Consider the following 22828-nt stretch of genomic DNA (forward strand, 5'->3'; position numbering starts at 1 on the left):
AGCAAGTTACTGAAAAAAGATGTAGCATTGAAAGTTAAATAAAAAAAGAAAAACCTTTTTTGTATCAACATTTTTATAATGCGGACCTTTTATGGAACTTTAGCAGTTATTGAAGCCTTGACTTTTTCTAAACAGTCAAACAGGTTTTCTGCTCATGCCTAGATAGGAACGAATCGCCGTGCTAAACGGGGGTTCACCGTAGTGGAAGTGTACTGTATTTGTGAGCGATGCAATTTCTCTAATCTACCTCTTTTGTTTGACAGTGATGCCCTTTTGCTGCAGGGACCTCTCATTGGTGAGCTGCAGCAAGGTGATCTCTTTGCGGCTCAGCAGCCGAATGGAGAAGGCCTTCTCCAGCAGCTTCTCGGGCGAGACCACCGAAGCGATCCCTTTGACGAAAGCCTGGATGTCCGACTTGACTTTGCCGGAATCCTGCTGCTGGCCGGTCATCGCCGCCCCGGCTCCCGCCTTGTGCTTCCGGTAGAACTTGAGCAACGCTACAGCCACACGGTACAGAATCTTGTAGCCCTCCACCAAGTAGACGTCCAGGACGCGGACTACGTGGCTGAAGGGCAAATCGCCGAGCACCCATCGCTGCCAGTCCGAGTAGACCTCCAGGACATCCTGGGCCATGGCCACGATCAGTTTATGCGCCGGGGCGCAGTACTTACTGGCGAGATCCCCGAAAGTCATGCAACCCGACTCGTAGGCCAGAAAGGTCTGATCCAGGAGTCGTTTCCCCGGCTCGTTGCAGGCCAGCATGCGGCTTACGTGCTCGAAACACTGCGCTTCGTCCACGCTAAAGTGCAGGAGCAAAGAAGTGATGGCCGGGAGGGACGGGCAGTGGGAAATGTCTGGAAACTGACCGGCCAGGCAGCTGATTATGCGGTGGGCGGAGCCGACCGCATCAGCTTTCAAGCAGTAGCGCGGCACGGGGTTCCCGTCCACAAAGTCCGGCAGCGGGATATTAGAGGACGGCTTCTTGGCGGTCGCGCTTCCCATGAGGTCTCGATAGACTTCTGCGTCCGGTGTCACCGTGCGACAGGGGATGTTTTTGATCAGCTGCTGGTAAACTTGCGCCCGTAGTTTGTGATTCTTGGCCCAGTAACCCTGACGCGCCATCTGCTTAAATTCTCTCAGGTCCTTGCAGTCCACTTTGGTGGGGCCGCTGCTGTTCGCCAGATCGCCCATCTGGCTCAAGTCCACAAAGGTGCTATAGTCCTCTTCGGCCATGGTGGGAAACTAAGTGGGCCTCGCTGAATAGATTAGTGAATCCTCCGCCACACAGCTGATCACTGGCCTATTTTAGTGAAAGCCCCATGACTGTCACTGTAAAGAAAGTGGGGGTGGAGGGGAATTAGCACACATAGCAAAACTGAATAAATCTCATCGTGCTAAACTAATTTCTTGTGTTTATAACCGCAAGATATACATTTGTCGCGTGTTAAGTGTCAGATTTTCCACATTGTGAGCAGTCAGTGAATGCAGCGCCCGTTTAACGGCGAATGCGCCCGAAGCAGTTAATTCTTTTCGCACCGCAGCTCGAGTTCATAAATTCTGCTAAGTTTATGATTGTATATACTAATGAGTGTATATACTAAAATACTGCAATTAATAAACCAGTCACTTTTAGTAATAATCCTGCGTGTGAACCAGAACAGACTCTGTGGTTCAGTCTGCTAACTTCATTATTGAAAATAATGCCATAACAACCTCAGCTAACACAAGCTGGTTTTAGCTGCAACAGGCCGCTAACAGCCAATTGACGTCTACCCTCATGCTTGTAGCATTACGGTATTGATTGTAATACGGCAGATGAAAAAATGCACATCTATTCCTCAAAACTCGGCTGATGTGGCAATACTCCTCAAATTATGTTAAAACCCCCCACGGAAATGGAATATATTGGTGATTTTTCAGCCACTTCCAGCATGCAGTATTCTTAGACCCCTTGAACTGCCAAAAGTTATGTGTATAGTACTAAAAGAGCGAATATATTCTTTAGTATTTTGTTTACTTTGTTTCAGCTGGTCACAGTAAATGTTTGCATCGAAATAACTTGATCCAATCTACACTTTAGAGTCAAAAACACATCTAGAATTAGATCAAGCAAAATTGTAATGGAACTAGACTGCAAGTTCCCCCTGGTCGAAAAATATAGCTTCATTGGCCATGCCCGAGTTAAAGCAAGCATCTCAAAATGCATGCAATGCACTTAACAGAGAAATAAATAAGTACAAATCAATACATATACATTAAATTAAAAAAAAAGAGCGAGAGAGCTCAAGTGGCATAGTTGTAGAAGACTCTTGAACGCTGATTTGGCGGGTGTCATGTGAATGGCTAGTGCGTCCAAAGATCAATTGCAATATCCTGAAAAGGAGTTTGCCATAAACATTAGTTTTATGGTGCGCATTTTACGGAACACAGACACTGAGAACATTTGCTCTCACCGCAGACTTTGATCCGGGTTTAACTCATTTGGGACATCGTGTAGCAATTAATTCAGATTAATAGCTGCTTTTTCAACGTGATCCAAATCACAAAAAATATTTTTCCACACGAAACAAAGGAAAGCAAGGCAGACTTTAGGCTAATGTGAACTAATTGCGAAGTCATGAGGGTCAACAAGTCAGATTTTAATTGAATAATAGGGGCGCGCTTCTCATGCTAAGGAAACTGAGAGAAAGCATGTACATAGTTTTAGTTTAACGGTTGATCAAAATAAATATATTTAAGATAAAAGAATGAGTTCAGACTTTTTCTCCTGTAAAATGTCGAAAGATGCATCTACCACATTAAATAATCGTGCAGCCGGGAAAAATGCATTTAAAAATTATTCAATCAAATCTAAACGTGTTTCTCGGACAATTAGGTGCGTTCTCAAGGGGCATTTACAAGATATGTCTCAACCTCCTCCATTCATTCTTGCAACGTTAGCATTGTTAGCACGAATTAGCCGCCAGCTGCTTCTATTACAGACGCAATTACGCGACCACAATCCGAAAAGCACACCTGCCTGCAAATCACATGCACGCACACACCGTGCAAATACGTAGCATGACAACATTTTAAACATCGCAAAAATGTGCCGGCTAACAGTTTAGCATACTAGCATAAATGTCACCCACCATATGAATTTGCAGCGCGGTCTTTTCACTATGATTTGACGAGAAAACGACGCGTGTGCATTTCAACTCCGGTTTCAGGAAGGAGCAGCTATGCTTTTGACGACAATAACGCAGCGTGACAGCGAGTCTTGGTGCAAAAATGCCGATATTGCTCGTACCTGGATGTGGGCGATGTCTTGAGACGTCAAAACGGAATTCATGATCAGCGCGCGCATGCGCAGTTGCTACAAAGTGCCTCCGCTGCAAGCTCGGGAGCTCAAATACATTTTTTCCCTTCCAAAATATCTTTCTTGATGTTAAAATTAAAATCCCTGCACCCACATTCCATGATCATATTCATACTATAATATATTTCGCACATAATACAAAATAAGGCTGTTTTTTAACTCCAGTATGGCAACAAAACTTTCCTTTGTGCTGTGCTAAAACACAACCGCCCAACACATGACACTTGTTACTGATGATTAAACTAGCAAGCCTTGTGTCTGCCTGACACACAAATATGTGACATCATTCATTTTGTTATACTGTACTTTATAAAAAAAAAAAAAAAGAAATAGCACAGGGACACAACCTTCACCTTGATGCACAATTTACATCCTGTCAACTAATCAAAAAAAGTCTTGAATATCGGAGATTTGTCAAAAAGCTACAGCCAATGAATTTAAAAAGTCTACACAGCATTTCTTTTAATTCAATATTATACTGTCGGAATGAGTCTTCCAGTCATTTGATTAAGAAAACAAAACAAACAAAAAAAAAAAACCTTAAGTAGTGTGGACCTCGTGAACACAGAAGTGAATATCCTAAGAATTCTGAAACAGGGAGTGTTTTTGAGGAATGCCGGCATTCTACTTTAGGCGCTCTTTTCTAGTTTTGTTTGTTAAGTATTTGGCTAAAGGAGTGTCTAAAAATGGAATTAAGAATTAAAGAAAGCAATTACTTTGGGTTATTCAACACTAAAGTAATCATATCAAGAAATCTATTACTTAAGTTCTTAATTATTCAGGTAGTTAAATTCCTAAAATAATTGATTACTTTAGCACTGAATTACCAGAAGTAATTAATTACTTTAAAACTCATTTATATTGAATTGAAAATCTATTTTTGCAACAGACATTTTTAGATCCTCCTTTAGCAAAACAATCGGAAAAAAAACATGTAGATTATCTAGAATTGACTGTCTGGACTCTTAAAAAAATGTAAAAATATGTCCTTGGAATTCAATACGTTAATAGTGGAAGAAGTTTTGAAATTATTCCTGGTTTCAGGTTGTTGTTTTTTTGACACAAAATCCCAAAATGGTATATAAGTGAAAGTCCGTTTACCATTTTTTCATAGGGGTGTGTAGACTTTTTATCTACTGCTACTACTACTACTACTACAACAACTACTACAGCTATATTTGTGCCCAGAGCTTCTGCTGACTGTAAAAGGCTTATGTTGATCTATGTCGCATGACATGACAGTTGGCTAAGAATATCATGCCATGGGCTGTCATATTTTTATCAAATATTTTAATTAGGATCAAAGTGAGACTTCTACAGATGACACATATTGGCGTTTACCAGCGATTACCAGGCATTTACAGTCAAATGTCACGATTGTTCAACTGAGAGGGTGAGCGAGAGACAGATGGGGCCAAAGCCAGTAAGCCTTCTGCGCGAGCTTACCGTGGTTTATGCACTTCAAATCTTTCCGCTCTCACACATAGCGTGACATCATGTGGGATTGCACAAAACAATCAACAACAAAAAAAAACGTATGAATGTTGTTCAAGCATTTTCTTAAAGACTTCTTTCAGAACGCCATGTCTTTATATGTATATATATATATATATATATATATATATATATATATATATATATATATATATATATATATATATATATATATATATATATATATTCTTTTTTTAAACATTTTTTTCTTTTTTACATTTTTCCTCATTAGCGTCACCTCAATTGACTTACAGCAGTTGGTGCTCTTAGCCAATCAGAGTTGAGCATACTTAATAGCCGCTTAATGCTAAGAAAGGAAAGGTACGACATATGGGCCAAGTAGTGAGCTTTCAATGGTGGTGATGATGCACGGTATATTTTCACACTTTCTATTTGTGGCCCCGCTGAGCCGGAAAGTCTTGTTTGGATGGATAAATAAACAAAGTGATAAAGCAAACAGGCTTTATTGCGCTGTTGAAATGTATTGTAATTTCCATGGCATGTTGAATGTCGCAACATTTCACACAGGAGCACTTTTGAAATAAACTTAAGTTGTTTAGTGACTCATACTAAAAGAAAAGATGTACCGTATTTAAAACTATCTTTTGCCACTGAAATGAATGGGAATGTTAAGCATTCCAAAAAATAAAAAATAAATAGTAGCGCCTTAGCAGTAGAAAGTAGCACATTATAATAGTATTCTTCAAAAAACAGTGTCACAAAATAATTAAATGAAAAGCTTTAAATGTTTTTACTTTTATTCAACTTCTATTCGTGAATTAGTTACGGCATGTGTAGTAATAGCCGTTGTGTTTATGTTTCTTATAAAGCTGTTCCTTAAAGCAATACAAAACTGTCAAATACTATAGATGATATTCATTAGCCTGTTAACGGTGTTTCTCATTGTTAGCATTAAGTTACTGGAATTAAAGGCAAATTTATGTGGTTGTTCTAAATATACAACATGTAATTCACTCTGATTTGTGTTTGGTTTGACAGTAAATTTTAACTGAGCGGGATCAACAGTTTGAAGCCTTTAGTGTTTTTTTGTATACATATATACGCATGCAGTATATAAGTGTGTGTGTTAATGTGTTAAAGATTCATCACAATATTTGTTAATTTAACACATAAGTTAACTATTTCACTTCATGATTTGGATTATAGTCTGTCTAAAAATGACTTAAAACTAATCAATTGTATTTACACATGCAGCAACGGTGCAATTTAAATGTTCTCATTTCACAGGCCTGGCTTGAATGCATCTTGCAGCTCTGAAAGAAACTCTTGTCACCCTATAGCGTGGGTCCCATTGTGTCTGTGAATAGCCCCAGCGCCACATTGGGTATTGTTTTCCTCAAAAAGGGGAGTCAGGTTACCACGGCAACCACAGGATGCCCACCCATGGGTCGCGAGACAGAGAAAGGCCGCAGCCAGAGAAGGATGTAAAGAGAGAGACGGTAGACAAAAAAGGAGCTCCCAGCCTGACCATTTTTTTTTTTAAAGTCTTATTTGTTTTGCAAACAAGCCTGATGCAAGCCTGGCAGTGGTTAAGAAGATCTCAGGAGGTGAGAAGTGTGTGCATGTGGCTCTATTGTAACACGACTGTTGACATCTATATAATGTGTATCCCACTGAAACTTGGCACTCAGTATTATATCAACCTTCAATACTTTCGCCTAAAACATATGAGGCCAAAATATTGACCAGTTACGCTGGATTTTTACATTAAATGAATATATCGGTTATTTAGAATCTCAATCTAAAACGATATTTACACAATGATCACATGTTGTGAACTTCGTGTTTGGCAGTGAGGTCCGACAGCTGCTACCGCAAAAAAGGAGGTCATGCGGGTTGCACTGCGACCACGCAGGTAAGACCCAACATCATCAGATTATTACTCAAAGTTTCCAGATAACAGATTTAGTTGTGTTCTGCTCTTATAGCCGAATGACCTCATCTGCATGTTACGCTGTGGACCATTTCTTTGACATGTGTAGCCTAAAACATATACTTCTTAAATACTTACAAAAATTCAAGAAAAAAACTGAGACTAATTCTCACGTGAAACATTTACTTCTCAATTAATCTGAGAAAGAAAAGGGATTACATTTTTAGTCACTGAAAATATTGGTTAGAAATCTGTCGAACGTCAGCTAGTTTAAAGCTAACAACATGCACAATGACTCAATGACTATTTTTTTGAACCTGCAGTCTGAAAATATACTTAATGTAAAAAAAAAGTTTTTTTTTTGTGAAATTAGTCAAACATCAGCTAGCTTAATGCTAGCACAAAATGTAGAACGTTACAGTTGGGCTACAGAAACTAGGTTGTCAGGTTGTCAGTAGTAGTCAGTCTATTACTGTGTTCCAATCTTTAATTCTTTTCCTTCTATGAATTATTTTACTTCTGTATGTTTTTAGTTTTACACCGTACATTAAGATGCTATCACATTTTTTTGTGAGGCTGAAATAAAAAAAAAAGGCACTTCCATACATATCAATGAGAAAAGATAATTTTAAAAAAGACTGTTGATTGATATACTATATGGACTAAAAAGATCTTCTCACCATGTCTATGGCACCCTCTAGTGGTTGCCTGGTGCTCTGCCTTGCTCTGTCGGCCTTCACTTTGCTGCTGCAGACACTCTGGGTGCCTCTAGAAATATCCACAGATGACACTGCGGGAAGATCCCCTGCTGAAGATCAGGGTAAAAAAAAAAATAAAAGCCATGTTGTTATTTATAAATTTTTCTAGGACGTGTGTTATGTTATTTTTAGGAAAGCGAGGTCTGGGCTTCCGTAGGCTGGCCCTTCGCTTAGAAGCTCTTAGTACTCAGGTGCAGCGGCTGAGCAGAGAGCAAGAAGCTAAGATGACCTCAGAGGCTCTCCATACGCTTCTGCAAAGGTACTAAGACGAAATATACATATATGCATAAAATTCATGATGACACACCCAAGTTATGTTGTTTTGCCAGCTTTCGCCAGGATCAGCAAGGCTTGGCTCGTTTGGTGGAGAGAGAGCTAAAGAGGGTTTCCCAGAGACTGGACCAATTCAATCAGCATCGCCTGCCTCACACCCCCCCGACACATGAGAATCACGAAAAACACACAGGTAGTTAAACGCACTTCAAACAGTATTCATTTTAACATAAATACTTAACTGAAGTCTTCTTGAGAAGGAAATGATATAATTTACAAATGAGACTCGGAAATGTGTTAATGGACAATTTTGGACATATGATCATCAAAATTCTTAATTTCTTAGGCTTACTTTTGACTATTAAAAGAATTAATGTCCAGAAAAGCCAACTAGTAATTATATATATATATATATATATATATATATATATATATATATATATATATATATATATATATATATATATGAAAAAAAAAACGGGATTAATAAAAGCCCCTTGAATTGGTGGCCAGTACACTGACTTCTACTTAACACAGTGCCTCTCAACTTTTTTGCAAAGCTCTTGGCTCTTTGTACCTAAAACTGTATCCTTTTTAACATTATAAATTGAAAAAAATCTGTACAAATTTCCTCAACTGTTAACTTTTAACCCCGTTCCTTCGCTCTTCTCAAAACAGCCAAAATCCAGTAATAAGAGGGGGGTTAGGGTTAGGGTTAGGGTCCTGCCCTCATTGGTCGATGGTCGCGCCGAGTGCCAATCATGTGTCTTGTAGGAGTGCCTGTCTCCCTCATGAAACTCACACATGCGGTTAGATAGACATGAAGGAACGTAAGGGAATAGCAGCACAGCACCGGAGCATTGTCATTCTCTTACCTAGATTTATTTTGTAATACATTTCAAATTTAAACTCTGCTAGTTATCATATTTGGTCAGCTACAGGCTTCAATCTAATTAGACCTCCGGACGGTGCTCATATTACTGCGGCTCTTTGTTATATTACAGCCAAAAGCAAAAAAAAATGAGGGATTACTGAACTTTTTTAAAGCTTCCAACACTCAAATAGGTTTGTGTTTTAAATATATTTATCTTACCTGACATTAGATTTAGGGCTGTGTAGATTGTATCCACTGCATAAGAACCAAGAGGCCAATCGCTTCGGTTTTGCTGCCAAAAAAACAAATGATTGTGCTTAACTCAGCTGTGCTTTCTACCATTCAATGTCCTAAAAGCAACTTTGTGGTTTGCTCTCGTTCTAATCGACTAATCGGCCAATTGCGAGCGGCTCTGCGGTCTCCCAGCCAAACACTCCGTTCAAAGGCTCCTTTGCTGAGAGGTTAACCACGGGGTGAAATTAACAAGCTGTGGGAAATGGGTATGAATGGGAGCTGATTAAAGGGCAACGAATGCAGAGGCTTATTGGTGGGAGGTGTCAGGTGAGAATTAGGTTAGGCACGCTATAGTTGGCACGGAATAGAAAATACTCTTGATCATGTACGTGCTCGGTGGGCCGGATGCGACTCCTTGCCCACATAAAATACCACATTTGAAATACGCAGGAGCCTTTTCATAAAAATTGTCCACTCAGGGAGCATTTTCACCCTTTGCTGTTTTTAAGCTTAAAGGCTATGCCTGTTATTTTTTTTTTCCTCTTACTGGGTTGTTTCACAAAGCAAAGGAGTGTTTATTTTGGCAGGGCTTGCCATTGTAAACAGGGACTGTTTGATAGGTGGCCCAGGTGCGTGTGAGGGTATTAATTACACTTGATTGACATTGATGAGCGCTCGAAGGGGGGCTTACGGGAAGTCTAAACGCAGCACGAAACGCAACTGTACGGAACGTGTTGCTTTTTCTTCTGCTTCTTTGAGGCAGGGTAGGCAACATTTTTGGAAGGGCCACAATTGATTCTGAAATTTGACAAAAAAGCCAGACGGATGGAGTGTTTTGATAATCCACCTTAAAAGAGAAAAAAAAATGTGGGATAGCAAGAAAAAGTGCCATAATTTCAATAGAAAATGAGCAAAAGCATTTTTACAGTCTTATTCAAGCCGTGTATTTAACTATTTATTCAAATAACTCTTGCAACGGCTGAAAATTAAATGGACAAAATACAGGTTTGTTTTATGCTTAATAGTTACTATTTTAAAGCACTCACAGTTCCGCTATCCTACAAGATATTAACATCACACTCCTGACTGATCATTTCTTCTGGATTTGAAATCTTAACGGGCCACATAAGGCCCCTGGGCGGTAGTTGGCGCATACCTGAGCTAAATTGTGTTATTGTCTTTGTAAAGTCAGAATTTTGCATTCAATCAGTTGTCATTTCAAGCCTTCTTCTTGTTTTTGTCATGATCTGTGTTTTGTTTTGGGTTATGTAGTTGCATTTTATTGGTTCCGCCTTTCCCGCATCTCGCACCTCCTCAAATCAACATGCCCCACCGTGACCGTTTTAGAGAATATAATACATTACTCCCCAAATATAGGACGCAACCTTTTAGGGTCAAAATTCTGTTATTTTTCATTTTACCCCAAATTGTGTGAACAAGGATAAATTGGGAAGCTGCTTCACTCCGCTCGCTTCTTTTATTGAAAAAAAATGCAGTAACAACGTTGGCTAACACGAGCTCCTTGTTAGCTACGACTAACGCGGAGGATGCTAACAACCAGTTGACCTCTGCCCTCTAGCTCATCCCATTACAGTAATTACCACAAGAATTCGTCTGATATGGAAACACGCACCTACACGTCATAACTCGACGTAGAATGCAATCTTCATCAAATTCCATTTAAAAAAAAACTCAATCTTTAAATTACCGATTATAGGACACATCCATACGTTTGCCCTTCATTTTGGGGGAAAAAACTATGTCCTATACTTGGGGAATTGCAATATTTAGAATATCTTTTTATTTCTGATATTTTATCTTCCCCTTAGGACCCAATGTTAAATGTGTGGTGCCATTGGATCCTGCGTATCCAGTGTGTGCGGAGAAAGTTGAGGTTAGAAAGTGTTAACAACACTAACTGCAATTTCAATATAATATTTAGTTATTTGTATCCTATTGTCAACGTTAATGTTTGAATATCCTGAAGTTCCTGCAGGCCAAATGGCAATCAGACCCTTGCTACAGATTTTATGGGGTAGATGGTACCACCTGCTCCATACTGATCTACCTTAGCCAAATTGAGAATTTTTGCCCCCCACTACCTGGGCAAAATCATTCTTCTCCTCCTTGGCATCAGAGAGCTCAACTCAACAAAAAGAAGGTATCCGATTTAATATAAGAAAATTTGTCGGGAGATGTTGACTTTTTTTCCCCTCACTCACCAACACACACACAAAAAATGGTGATTTGAAAAATTCTTGTCTGAAATCTGGTCACCCGAAAGCTGGTCACCCAATTTTAGGTAAATAATTTTGACCCAGGAGATTAAGTTGGACGTATTTGTTCTTAAAAAAAAATAAAAAAATAAAAAATGCACATTTAGGGTAAATTTGACCCAAATCAATCACAACATTTTTCGTTGGGTTATTTTGTCCAGAAAAAAGAGAACAACAGAACATTGGGTGAAATTGACCCAAGGAGCACGTCAATCAAGTTTTTAGCTAAAATTAAAAATTGTTTTCCATAAAAAAAAAAAGAAAAAGAATTGTAATTGAGTTAGCAATTTCACCTTATTTGCGTTGCTTGACCAACACTTCCAAGTACACTATCTTGGTTAAAACTTTGAAATTAAGAAATTGGATTTACTGTAAATTTTTACTAGAAACCACAACTTTTTTTTTTTTTAACTCTGCATCTTAGTCCAGTGTGGCTTATTTGCATCTGTTTTTTACTCGTTGTTTACTGATCTCCCAGTAAACAAAAGGGAACAAAATAAGATGCAATCAAAGTATTGATTTTGAGTTTAAACTGCTCTTTTACTCGTCACCGGGGGGCTCTCTCTACTTACAGTATAAACACAACCAGACATGTTACTGTTATGTCAGTGCAATATTCTAACAATCTGAATGTGTCAGTGTTACAGTATGTTGAAAATATGTTGATGCTGCTCTTATATCTAAATGTGCAGGTATGTTAATTGGTGTCAAAGTTGTGTTGGTGCTGCTCTTATTTCTAAACATGCAGGCATGTTCAGCCTGTGTTGAAGGCATGATGTAACCAGGCAATTTTGGGGGGGGGGGGATGCTTTAAATAAGGCATGTTCAAACCTGGTCCATGACAAAAATACATTTACTCTTAAAAGTGTACTGTTTTACTGTTAAAGCTTTGTTGGTCAGAATATATTTGCACAGATGCATTTTAATGTATACCTTCAACTATTTTGCCGCATTTTACGCAGGCGGCGATACGCACAAGCATGCATTCGCTCTATGATGTCATCAGCAACAGCAGTGGCCCCGCAGTCAGGTTCATGCGCTCTAGAGTGGAAATGATGTCAGAATCTTGGACACAAGCTGCTGTCGCGATGAGGCAGAAGCTCAACAACACACATGACGCTCTGATGAGGGTTGGAATGTGCAAATTATTTACAATCCCAGTGCCAGTATTTTTCCTCACCCGTGATATTACAGCTGTTCTACAACAACAATATAATTTTCTTTCAAAATTCCACAAACAGAACTTCTTAATAGGATTGTGATGAGACGTTTTAAACGGCGTTTCTCTTGTCTGTAGGTGCTGCTTTACCCTGGAGCATTGGCTGGGAGCGCAGGCGCACATTTCGAAGCCATGGTGGACAGAGGTGGTCCTCTTGGAGAGCTAGTTCAGTGGGCAGACCTTAGCGCCTGTTTGAGCATACTGGGCCATGATTTGGTCCTCACTACCTCGCTGCATCACCTCCACAGGTGCGCAAGCAACGTCTGGCAAAATCAATCGATTAGAAGGAATTGAGTGTGTTATGGATGGCCCAGGCTGATAGGCGCCGCTCCGGGCCGAGGCAGCTGTCCGATCAAGAGGCCCCTGAACTTTGACCTCATCTATACCGACTATCATGGTCTCGCTCACCTACAGGGAGCCATGGGACTGGCTTTCCAGCATTATCAGTAAGACTAAATAAATTGTTTAAACTTGTAGTCCAACGGTTCTCAAATGAGGGTAAATGAAAGGACTTTAAGGGGTACCTAAGATTTTAGCAGGGAGTCAGTAAATCTCATTTGATGGTTTTTAATGCTGTGACAGAAACAGTATATTTTTCTTTTCAAATTAATAGCACATTTTTAAAAAGATGAAGAAATACATTGTGAAATTTGGAGGCGAGAAATACAACTATCACAACCAGTTAAGTGGAAATGCATTACTGCTATTAAATGATCAAATACTAATATTTGCCCTACAGATGCCGCTTCAGGATCCTGGACTCATTTGGCACAGAACCAGCCTTTAACTTGGCCAATTATGCACGTAGCCATGGCTTTCAAACTCTGTGGGGTAGTTGGGGTCTCCAACCTCTGCAGTACATGACCATGTTCCGTAAGTGTGGCTTGAATGATAAAGCAAAACAATGTCCAAAACTTATTGATTAGTAACACATGTCATTTTTAGTACATACTGCTATAGTTTGGACACCAACGCTTTGAAGTATTGTCATTGTGAGAATTAATCGTTAGGGTTAAATAAACTGGCGGGCCAGATAGAACTTACAGTGTAACACCTCTGCCTGTCACCTTTCCCAGCCAGTCGGCGGATGGAGACAAGCTGGATACGTGGGGATGTGAGTCGCTCTTCATCCCTCAGTCTGGATGTGTTTATTTGTCCTGCTGGACGAGGCGAGAGAGAGCAATAGGTGTTAGGGCCACTTTGGATTTCCCAAAATAATAAAAAAAATGTTTTGAAACTGGGACGGTACAATGATGTTTAACCTTGTCTGCCTTGCAGTTAAGAAGTTCTGGGTTTGAATCGGCTATTCTGGCCAAACAAATGACCCACACAGCACCAGTGTTTTTAAACTCGAATTACACTTGCACTTATGCTGGCACATTCCTGCATCTTAGGTAAATACTCATCCCTCACACCTCGCTCAGTGTGTCGGATGAAGGCGGGCACGGCAGCAGCTGCCTATCCAAACAGTCACAAGTGGACTTCTTATTTGTGGAGAGTTCTCATTTCCTCCAACAGCTGTTATTTTAATGGTCACTGTGAATGTCTGTAGCCACGGATGTAACATTATTCACCTGCTGTTTCCTCCATTTAAATTGTTACGTTTGATCATGTGAAAATGACTCAGCAGGTATTTCATTTCATTTTAAATGCATTGGAATTCTGTCTTTTTTTTTTTATGTAGCGCATACGCCTGATAATTCATTCCTGGGCTTTGTAAGTGAGAGTGCTGTGAAAGCCAAGGAGTCGGACCTCAATAAAAAGGAGAAGATTGCCGTCATCTATGGGAAACAAGAGTATATGTGGCAGGTAGTGTCAACAGGAAGTTACGCTGTATGTGATTCATTTGTACTTTTTAGTTTTTCAGACACATAAGAAAAAGTGATTCTACTTCTTCCATCTCTGGATGTATGGAATTAGGGGCTTTCAGAGTATGTAAAGGTGATAAGTGAGGTGCTCGAGACCCACGCCACAGTCTACCAGCCTCCTGGACACATCTCCACCGTACCCAGCTCTGTAATAAACCATGGTTTGCTCTCTCAGCAACACTTCCTGAGACTCCTCCGCAGGGCAAAGGTCAGGTTCTTGTGCATCAATTTTTTTCATTTGACTCCATTTATCCTCCTTTTTTTTTCTTTTTTAAACTACTAACAAATAAATTGTCTTTTTGCCACACAATAATTCAACCATGGGTCAAACCGCCAGTCTAGCACCATCTACTGGTGAGGAGGACTTAAGTATCAAAAACGTGTTGTCTGGCTCAATAAAGGGACAGTGTTATCAGGCTGATCCTTCTTGTTCTTCCCTTGCTTGTTATCACTAAAATGCATACTTTTGACCTTGTCAGATTTTTGTAGGTCTCGGTTTCCCCTATGAGGGTCCAGCGCCCGTCGAAGCCATTGCTCTGGGCTGCGTCTTCCTGCAGCCTCGGCTCAACCCGCCTCACTCCTCGGACAATAACGACTTCTACAAAGGCAAACCCACAACTAGAAAGGTATGCATTTAATTAAGTGGTAAATAGACTTCAGAATTAATAGCGGTGATGAACTTTGCAACGCAGATCTCCTCCCAGCATCCCTATGCGGAAGATTTCATTGGTAGACCACATGTGTGGACTGTGGATGTGAGCAACAAGACACAAGTACAGGAGGCTGTGAGAGAAATTCTACGCACAGAGGTAACGCTCATATATATGTATATATATAAACACAATTTCATTCTAAACTGCTACCTAGTATTTGTAGTTGTGTTGATGGATATTAGTATTCCACTAATGTTATTTGTAAAGTAAAATGCCAGTAACGGAAGAAGCATTGTACGTTTATAGGTGGCGCCTCTAACTCCTCGTGAATTCTCCTGTGAGGGAATGCTAGAACGGATTCATCATTATATCACACAGCAGGTAATGATTCCAGTTCAGATTCCGTATAACGTTATCGATACACAGTTGTATTGTTTTTTTACTGTAGATTTTAAGGGTATCTGTACTTTACTTGAGTTATGTTTCACAAATATTGTAGACTGAAAATGAAAACATTTCATATTTATTTTGTTGCGCGCACAATTTTAGCAACATGTTGTATCATGTTCCAACTAATTTGTTCTTAATTTGAAAAGAAAAAGAAATGTTTCTGCCACGGTATTAAAATGCATTTGATTGGATTTTTAGATACCTCCAGAAACTCTGTTCAAATCTCATGAACCCAAATTTGAGGACCATTTACATAGAGAGCTTTTAAATTATTTACTTTTAACCAGCCAGGATACTATAATAGCTAAAATTTTCCACCTCAGCGAATACAATTGTGGTCAGGCTTTCCTCAATCAACTGTGAAGTCATTTTTTTTTTACAAATGCAGTGATTTCCTACATTAATGCCAGCATACTTTTCAACAGACAGCTTGACATATAATTAATAACCCGATGTAATTTTTCTGAACTTCTGTGGCCCTCCAGAATTTCTGCACTCTATCAGTCTCCACGTGGCCACCAGAAAGCGCGCTAAGAGTGCACATGGGTCCGCTCGGTCAGTCATGTGTAAGCGTATGTGCACGTGCCTCACTGGTGTGTGAACCCTCTCAGTTTCGCCTCCTCAACAACCCTGAGGTGTTTGCAAGGTTAAAATAGTTTTGTTTTGCTTCAACATAAATTGTCCAGTTCTTTTTTTTTGTTATTTGCTCGGATAGTACAGTCATGTATTGCAACTTTTCAGGCTTGCGATTGGTTGTTCGAGCATGGCACAGGAAGTCAACCACATCTTCCCGGCCTACACCCCGTGGGGTCGACACTGTCGTCTCCAGCAGGAGCCGCTGCTGTTCAGCTGTGCCGGTTCGGACTCTTCTCACCGCCGCCTCTGCCCATGTAGAACGTACCAACGTGGTCAGATTGCACTTTTGGACTTGTAGGACAGTGTTTTGTAACCTTTATTGAGCCGAGGTACAATGTATCCTTTGAGAAACACAGTTGTGAAACTCCTTTTTTATTTGCCTCTATATATCTGAATTATACTGCCCCTGGTGGCCAAGATAAGCACACCAAAATGAATTAAAATCAGAGGTCAAGGCATTACTGTCCTGTATTATAATTCCAGTGGCTTAGCTAGTACTTGTTTTTTTACACAAAGATATTTGTTTTTTAGCAATGTTTACTTGTTTAAAGCAATCTTACCACCTAGAATTGTAATTGAGGAAACAGGAAACCTATTGAGCATCACTGACATCAACGTCGACTTTGTTTTTATTAATGGGATGAGAAAATGTTTGCACAGCTCTCATTTGATCATTGAGCTGGAAAATTTGTAAAAAAAACACAATGCAGTCAGGCTGAAAGCTTGAAATTTGTTGCACATTTTCTTTTTTTTAAATTGCTGGCATTAAAATAATGAAGTGTAGTTGGACTGCAATTTTTAGAAAAGCAACACAACTATTTTCTTTTGATTTGATATTTCTCTGTTATTTTAATGATTTATACAGTGTCTGCGTTCAAGAAGTTATATCATTTACATGGCAATGTTTTCTGAAACATGAAGTTGAACTTGATAAGTAAACAACTAGTTGAAGGAGTGATATAAACAATATATAATCATGGTTATATAATCATGGTTCATTGTTCTTTATTTTAGAATAAGCATTTTAGCATAAGCTTCGTTAATAAGACCAAAACGTAATTTATTCCTAACATAGAAAAAAATTGTAAAATCTTGAAGACATCTTTTTTTTTTTTTTTTTAAATGCTGGTACCTACTATTTTTTAGAGCAAAAAAAAAAAAAACTTCAAATAAGTGGGATTGAATGAGTTCAATTATCAACTTGAGGGACAAAGAAATAATTGTATGATTCAGTCTTACTTTTAAGGCCAATTTTAAGCCATCGTTATCTTCTACTCAGGAAATGATCTGCTTGTATTTGACGATGGAAGGACGATGGGTTCATTAATTTCACCTTGTCTCTTTTTCACTGTCTCTTAATTACAGTGAAAACCGAACCCCTCTTTTTGGGTTCTGGATCGCGTACAACTTGAAATGGATCATACGGGTCACCGCGTGCATGGTTTCTTGATTCCTGGTGGGCCGTAAATGATGGGCTCGGGCCTCTTAGGAGATAGTGTGACAGCCTAAGTGATGAGGCTCATTATGGAAGTGAATCACAAATAACCTCTGGGTGACTTTGGGTGGTCACTGCCATATGACCGTGATTATATTGTCATATAAACCGCCGCTTCCCAACTGTCTTGGCTTTGTTTAACTTCCAAGCCCCCACTAGCGAAAGCCGGGCCCACACTGTTTGTCTTTCCAACACATATTCTGTCAGTAAAGGGAGGATGGATGTTTTCCGTAATGACATGATGAAAAATCAAACATTTAAATTGCTCCAGATTAGATTTGCAGCAAAATATGGTTCAGGGGGCCATATACGGCCTGCTCCATAATTTAATCTGGTCCAAAATTTCATTATCAACAGCCATGTAAAATTTGATGCATTAAGTAAGGCATTTGGTTCTCAATCGCGAACGAAAATGTATAGTGTACATTAGTATTTATTCATTTTTGTTTATTCGGTTATATTGATCAAATTTATCTGTAAAATGTAAAAAACAAACAAAAAAACATTAATATATAACATTATATATATTATATTATATAACATTAATATAACATATAATAGATATATGTATATATATATGTGTGTATATATGTATATATATATGTGTGTATATATGTATATATATGTGTGTATGTGTATGTATATATATATATATATATATATATATATATATATATGTATGTATGTATATATGTATATGTGTGTATGTATATATATATGTGTATATATATGTGTATGTATATATACATGTGTATATATATGTGTATGTATATATATATATATATATATATATATATATATATATATATATATATGTGTGTGTGTGTTATGCAATTAACCCAAAATGGGTGAAACTAGCTGTTTGGAATTTAGCAAAATGACCTGGTCCATTTGTGATTTTTAAAATTGTATTTTACCAACAGGCGAAGAAACCATAGCTTAGGCGGTACTAAAGACTCAACAGGTGAATTTTCAAGATTCAAAGGGTTAAAAGGATGCCGCTATCATTCACCGCTCATGAGAGAAACAAATGATAAGGTCCAAGACCATAATAAAACCGGCAAGTGATTGGCGCTGGCCCGACAAGCCGCAGCTGTTATCCAAAACGGCGTCAACAAATGTTGCTATTTCAAACTGGAACGAACGGGAGACTTTTCTCGGAATTGACGCGTTGGCCGCCGTTTATTGGCAAAAGGGGAGAACTTTTTTCACTCGGATGAACAGCGTGCGACCGGAATATATTGTCGCAGTGGGATGGGGCAGTGCTGCAAAATGATGATGTCATAATTGGGCTTGAAAGGGCCCGTGTAAACAACAGTTCTGATGACTTTGGTGGATTGTGGTCAACTTGTTTGGCTTCTTGCACATGCGAATTCTGCTTGACTGAATGAACGATGAACGATGAAAAGGATGTGTGCAAACTTTGATTTGTGAGGTTAAGTATTTTTATTCATTTAAGTTATAGCGCCGTGGTGAGCAACTGAAACTTAGCTCGTTTTTTTCATCTATGAATGAATGACCTGGGCCATGTGTCCAAGTGCCAGCTGTGTGCCACCTCGTCCGTGTTGAAATAACCATTAGACTGTATAAAAATAAGAGATGATTGATGGAGCAACCCGTAAAGGAAACACGAACCGGGGTCACATGCTGACAGACAGCCTGGAATGTTGACGGCACACTCCAGGTTCAGGATTGTAAGTTTTACATACAGGACAGGAAGTCTTGAAAGGACGACTTTTCCTTCAGCTTTAAGAAGCGAGGCTTTGCAGCCAAGAAAAATCAAGTAGACCCACAGGATTGCTTTGGATTGGGTGACTGACTGACTGCAGTATTTTTTTTTTTGCTATAAAAATTGTGTACTCCTTTTCGAGGCCATTTGGGAGGTTTTCAAACACCAGTAAAATGCATTTCAGAATCCTCTAAATTAAAAAAATCGTTTTGTTTATGTACTTGTTTAAACAAGCTATAGAAACAAGTGTACAAACATACAGTACAATATTTTGCCCAAACAGTATTTTAACAAAATTACTGCCTCAAAAACGCAGTCTTACTTTGCAGTCAAGACAAATGAAAAAGACCCACAAGATCGCATCGGATTGGGTGACTGACTACTGTTTTTTTTTACTATAAAGAAAAAGTTCTTGTGGAATCCATTTTGCCCATTTTGAGGGGGTGCTCAAGTACTCTTAAATAGAATCCCAGTACCCTCCAACTTGAAGAGAGTTTGTGTTATTCATTCACATTTTTAAACAAACTAGAGAACCATTAGCATTAGTATACTATGCATTTTGCTGAAACACAGTATTTTAACAAAAAATCCTCACCCACCCCTGCCACCAATCCAATTTTAACAGATGAATATGGAGCCGTCTGAGAATATACTGACAGTATAGCAAGTGTTAGCATGTAAATGTATACGTTTTTAGCTCAGATGTTCATAATATGGGATATATATGGAAAATATACCTTCTACCAGTCAGAACCTTAACAACACTCTATAGGTCTGAGTTTGCTCCATTTTTTTCTTGCAGAGGAAAGATTTCAGCATTATTGTCCTCTGTTTTAATAAGAATTGGAGAAGCTAGCTGCTATATATTCAGCCAAGGTGTTACTGACAAGTTAACAAACTGAAAACTCATGACAAAAAAGTGTCATGTCGTTTTTATAAATGTAAAATGAGATTTTGTTAAAATGTACAAAACAGTTCAATTTACCTTGCCTGCGATCAGCACCCCTAAACCTTTGACCCTAGAATCGCCCCTGGTGGAATTTTGAAGTAGATGAGATTAGATTTGATGCTTTTCTTTTTTTGTTTTTTTTGTAAAGTAAAGCAAAAAAAGGAGAAATGCTGACTAGCACAAATTCTGAGTCACTCTCGCCAAAATACTTCCTCAAAGGAGATAGCAAAAGAGGAGAACGCTTTAATCCCAAAAGGCTGCTTTTATTAAAACCAACCAAGGTTGTAACGAACTAAAAAGCTTCTCGGTAAAAGTCAATAAAATGAAGACAGCAAAAGCTTGACTTTTCCTGCAGCTTCTGTTAATAAGAATAAATGAAACAAGAATGGGGAGGCCAAAAAGATTTACACACAGAAGGAGAGCAGTCCAGGGTGCCTAAAATCATCTGGGATTGGCACAAAAAACAACAACGTTCCTTACAAAAAAATGACAATTTCAAATTTATGGCAGCAGAGGGCGTCATTGCCTCTTTAAGTGTCATTCTGGGCTTTGTCAAAATGTATTGACTCTCCTACGAGCCAGCCAATTTATTTGTGTCAACTGTAGTGGACATTTGTTGTTGGCCTATATCTTTGGACTCATTGGAGTTACCCGACAAAGTCCTAGTGTGCTCAGTCGAGGACTTGCATGGTCTTTCCAATGATGTCTCATGTCTTTGGGTGGGAAGCATTTCACTTTGCTTTGGAGCCTAGATTTAAGCAAATTCTTCTGATATACTGTTAAAAAAGTATATATATATATATATATATATATATATATATATATATATATATATATACACGCAAGTTATTGTACACATTTGAGTTCACCCACAAACACTAAAGAAAACTCCAGTAAATACATCGCAATACAAAAACAAATGATGTCAACCAGTAGCTTTCCCTCTATCGAGTTGCGTTGATACCTATTAATCCTGCGCGGTTAGTTCGCCATCCTACATTCTACTTGACTGGTAAGAGTTGTGTTTTCATCGTTTTTATTTCCGCAGAGGCCCAGGGTAACTAACCATAGTTGGAATATTTGCTCAAGCTTTGTAGGTTCCGCGCTATTATGCACTGAAACCAATGGTGTATTGTATTTGTATTTGGTAATTCTTTCCCTCGCTTGGCGCATGCTTCCATAGTATGGTCATAGTATGTGCGTGCTGCATTCACGTAACACCAGTACACGGCAAATCTAAATATTCCCCGCTGAGCCTTTAAAACATGAAAATTTGACAAAATCTTTGCATTTTTTTTCTTGTATTTGTTCCGGCACTTTTTGTAATGTAAACAACTTGTTAATTTACTGCAGCCTCAGATTCATGGATCCTTACTCTGCCCACTGCTATTCTTCAAGATGGAGGAGGCCATGTTGAGGAAAGGCAATGCAGCCCGCCTCCCACGAAATCTTTTGCCATCTTTCATCCCACACCTCTAAACGGCCTTCATTTTCTGGAGGCCCATAAATCCACTATTATTGTCTCATAAATGGCTCCTTTCGGGGTGGGATTTATAGTGAGGAGTGGCAATGGGCTGTGTAGCGGGGTGGTGTGGGGGGGGCAGCAGCCCACCTTTTTGATGTCCTCTCTACTTAAGAGGCGTTGCAGACACGCCTGCACATATGCCGCGCGGCGCCTGCGCCACACACCGCTAGCTAGCATGCGCGTTAAAAGCTACGAAGCGCCATTCCTGCTTTCAGTCACAGTCATGGGATGGAACAGGCAAACACCACTTCCTCTGATGTCATCAAAGCCGCCCATGCAGGGGGTCTTTAAAAGTCTTGTTCCCCCCCTCCCCCCCTTTGACTCACCCCACCCCACGCCTGATCCTGACCTTTTAAAAACGAAAGAATGAGGCCTTTTTTGTGGTATTAAGATGGAGTTACACAACTCGATGTTTTAATCTGGGTGGTCATGTGCTTTTCTTTTTCTCTTCATGTGGATTTTATTATACACGCACGACGACTGAGCATGTTTCATTAGCGGAGTGATTAACAGCAATGTTACGATGACATGCTGTAAAAGCCTTTCAGTGTTGGATGACAGGCTGAAGGGAAAAGTTGTTACGAGGAAGGTGGTCCACCGCAGCGCAAAGGAAAGGCAGTGCGTGTTTGATTTTGACTTTAAAGCCTTTTTGGGCAGTTACTGCGAGTCAAAACAGGAAGATTTAAATTGGAGATGATTGCTAGAAGAAAACACATCCATTAGCGATGGGAAAGTGGAGCTGCGAGATTTTTTTTAGGGTAAAAAAAAAAAAGTTGGATTTTTACATTTTTTCTCAACTTGTTTGATGTATTTCAATTGAGGCTCCGTGGTCCCCTAGGGATCCAGTTGGCAAAAAAAAAAGTCTTTTTACAAATGTGTCGAAAGCATTTATGTATCTAAAGTGCAGATGGTACATGACAGTAGTGTTGCAGCTATTTTAGTTTTGTGCTGAAAATTTGATCAAACGACGGAGTATTCTAATAAAACATAAGCGAAAAAGATACATTTCACGGAACTCATATTATGTCCAAGCATTGACTCTCAGATACTCATTTATATCTTTTTTTTCAAGTGTTATGCAAAAGTAGGCTCTTAAAATGTTTGGCAATATAAGAATCAAGTACTTAAGTGATCAAGTACACT

The 22828-nt window shown here is 39.1% G+C and overlaps 2 protein-coding genes across 7 annotated transcripts in view; one reads left to right on the top strand and one right to left on the bottom strand.

The window, feature by feature from the left end:
- Positions 1 to 22828, bottom strand: part of tbc1d24 (TBC1 domain family, member 24) — a 53679-nt gene that overhangs the window by 3964 nt on the left and 26887 nt on the right. Inside the window, exons 1-7 of one of the 6 annotated variants that reach the window (XM_088439575.1) lie at positions 14713 to 14810; positions 13425 to 13540; positions 12095 to 12202; positions 8871 to 8943; positions 7812 to 7924; positions 7427 to 7554; positions 248 to 1329 (exon numbers count right to left, since the gene is read on the bottom strand). In XM_088439575.1, coding sequence (XP_088295701.1) covers positions 248 to 1233 — 986 coding nt within the window. In that variant the 5' untranslated portion in view covers positions 1234 to 1329; positions 7427 to 7554; positions 7812 to 7924; ... (2 more) ...; positions 13425 to 13540; positions 14713 to 14810. The other 5 variants (XM_088439572.1, XM_088439573.1, XM_088439574.1 and 2 more) reach the window with 5 other exon arrangements.
- LOC148409490 (alpha-1,6-mannosylglycoprotein 6-beta-N-acetylglucosaminyltransferase B-like) lies at positions 7428 to 16664 on the top strand. The gene is made up of 16 exons (XM_088439630.1): positions 7428 to 7566; positions 7637 to 7763; positions 7834 to 7943; positions 10709 to 10779; positions 10873 to 11046; positions 12124 to 12291; positions 12459 to 12628; positions 12695 to 12826; positions 13120 to 13253; positions 14065 to 14189; positions 14301 to 14456; positions 14728 to 14874; positions 14941 to 15057; positions 15208 to 15282; positions 15837 to 15997; positions 16093 to 16664. Exons 1-16 carry the CDS (start codon positions 7428 to 7430, stop codon positions 16283 to 16285), a joined length of 2199 nt encoding a protein of 732 aa, XP_088295756.1. The 3' UTR covers positions 16286 to 16664.

This window comes from Hippichthys cyanospilos, chromosome 17 (assembly GCF_059441005.1).
Source record: "Hippichthys cyanospilos isolate Australia breed blue-spotted pipefish chromosome 17, RoL_Hcya_1.0, whole genome shotgun sequence".
Taxonomy (NCBI): Eukaryota; Metazoa; Chordata; class Actinopteri; order Syngnathiformes; family Syngnathidae; genus Hippichthys; species Hippichthys cyanospilos.

What these genes read in the sequence shown, in the direction of transcription:
- LOC148409490 (XM_088439630.1), top strand. Translation starts at nt 7,428, where the DNA reads ATGTCTATGGCACCCTCTAGTGGTTGCCTGGTGCTCTGCCTTGCTCTG. An exon ending in ATCCCCTGCTGAAGATCAGG is followed by an intron (nt 7,567 to 7,636) that starts GTAAAAAAAAAA and finishes TGTTATTTTTAG; the next exon opens with GAAAGCGAGGTCTGGGCTTC. An exon ending in CTGGCTTTCCAGCATTATCA is followed by an intron (nt 12,827 to 13,119) that starts GTAAGACTAAAT and finishes TTTGCCCTACAG; the next exon opens with ATGCCGCTTCAGGATCCTGG.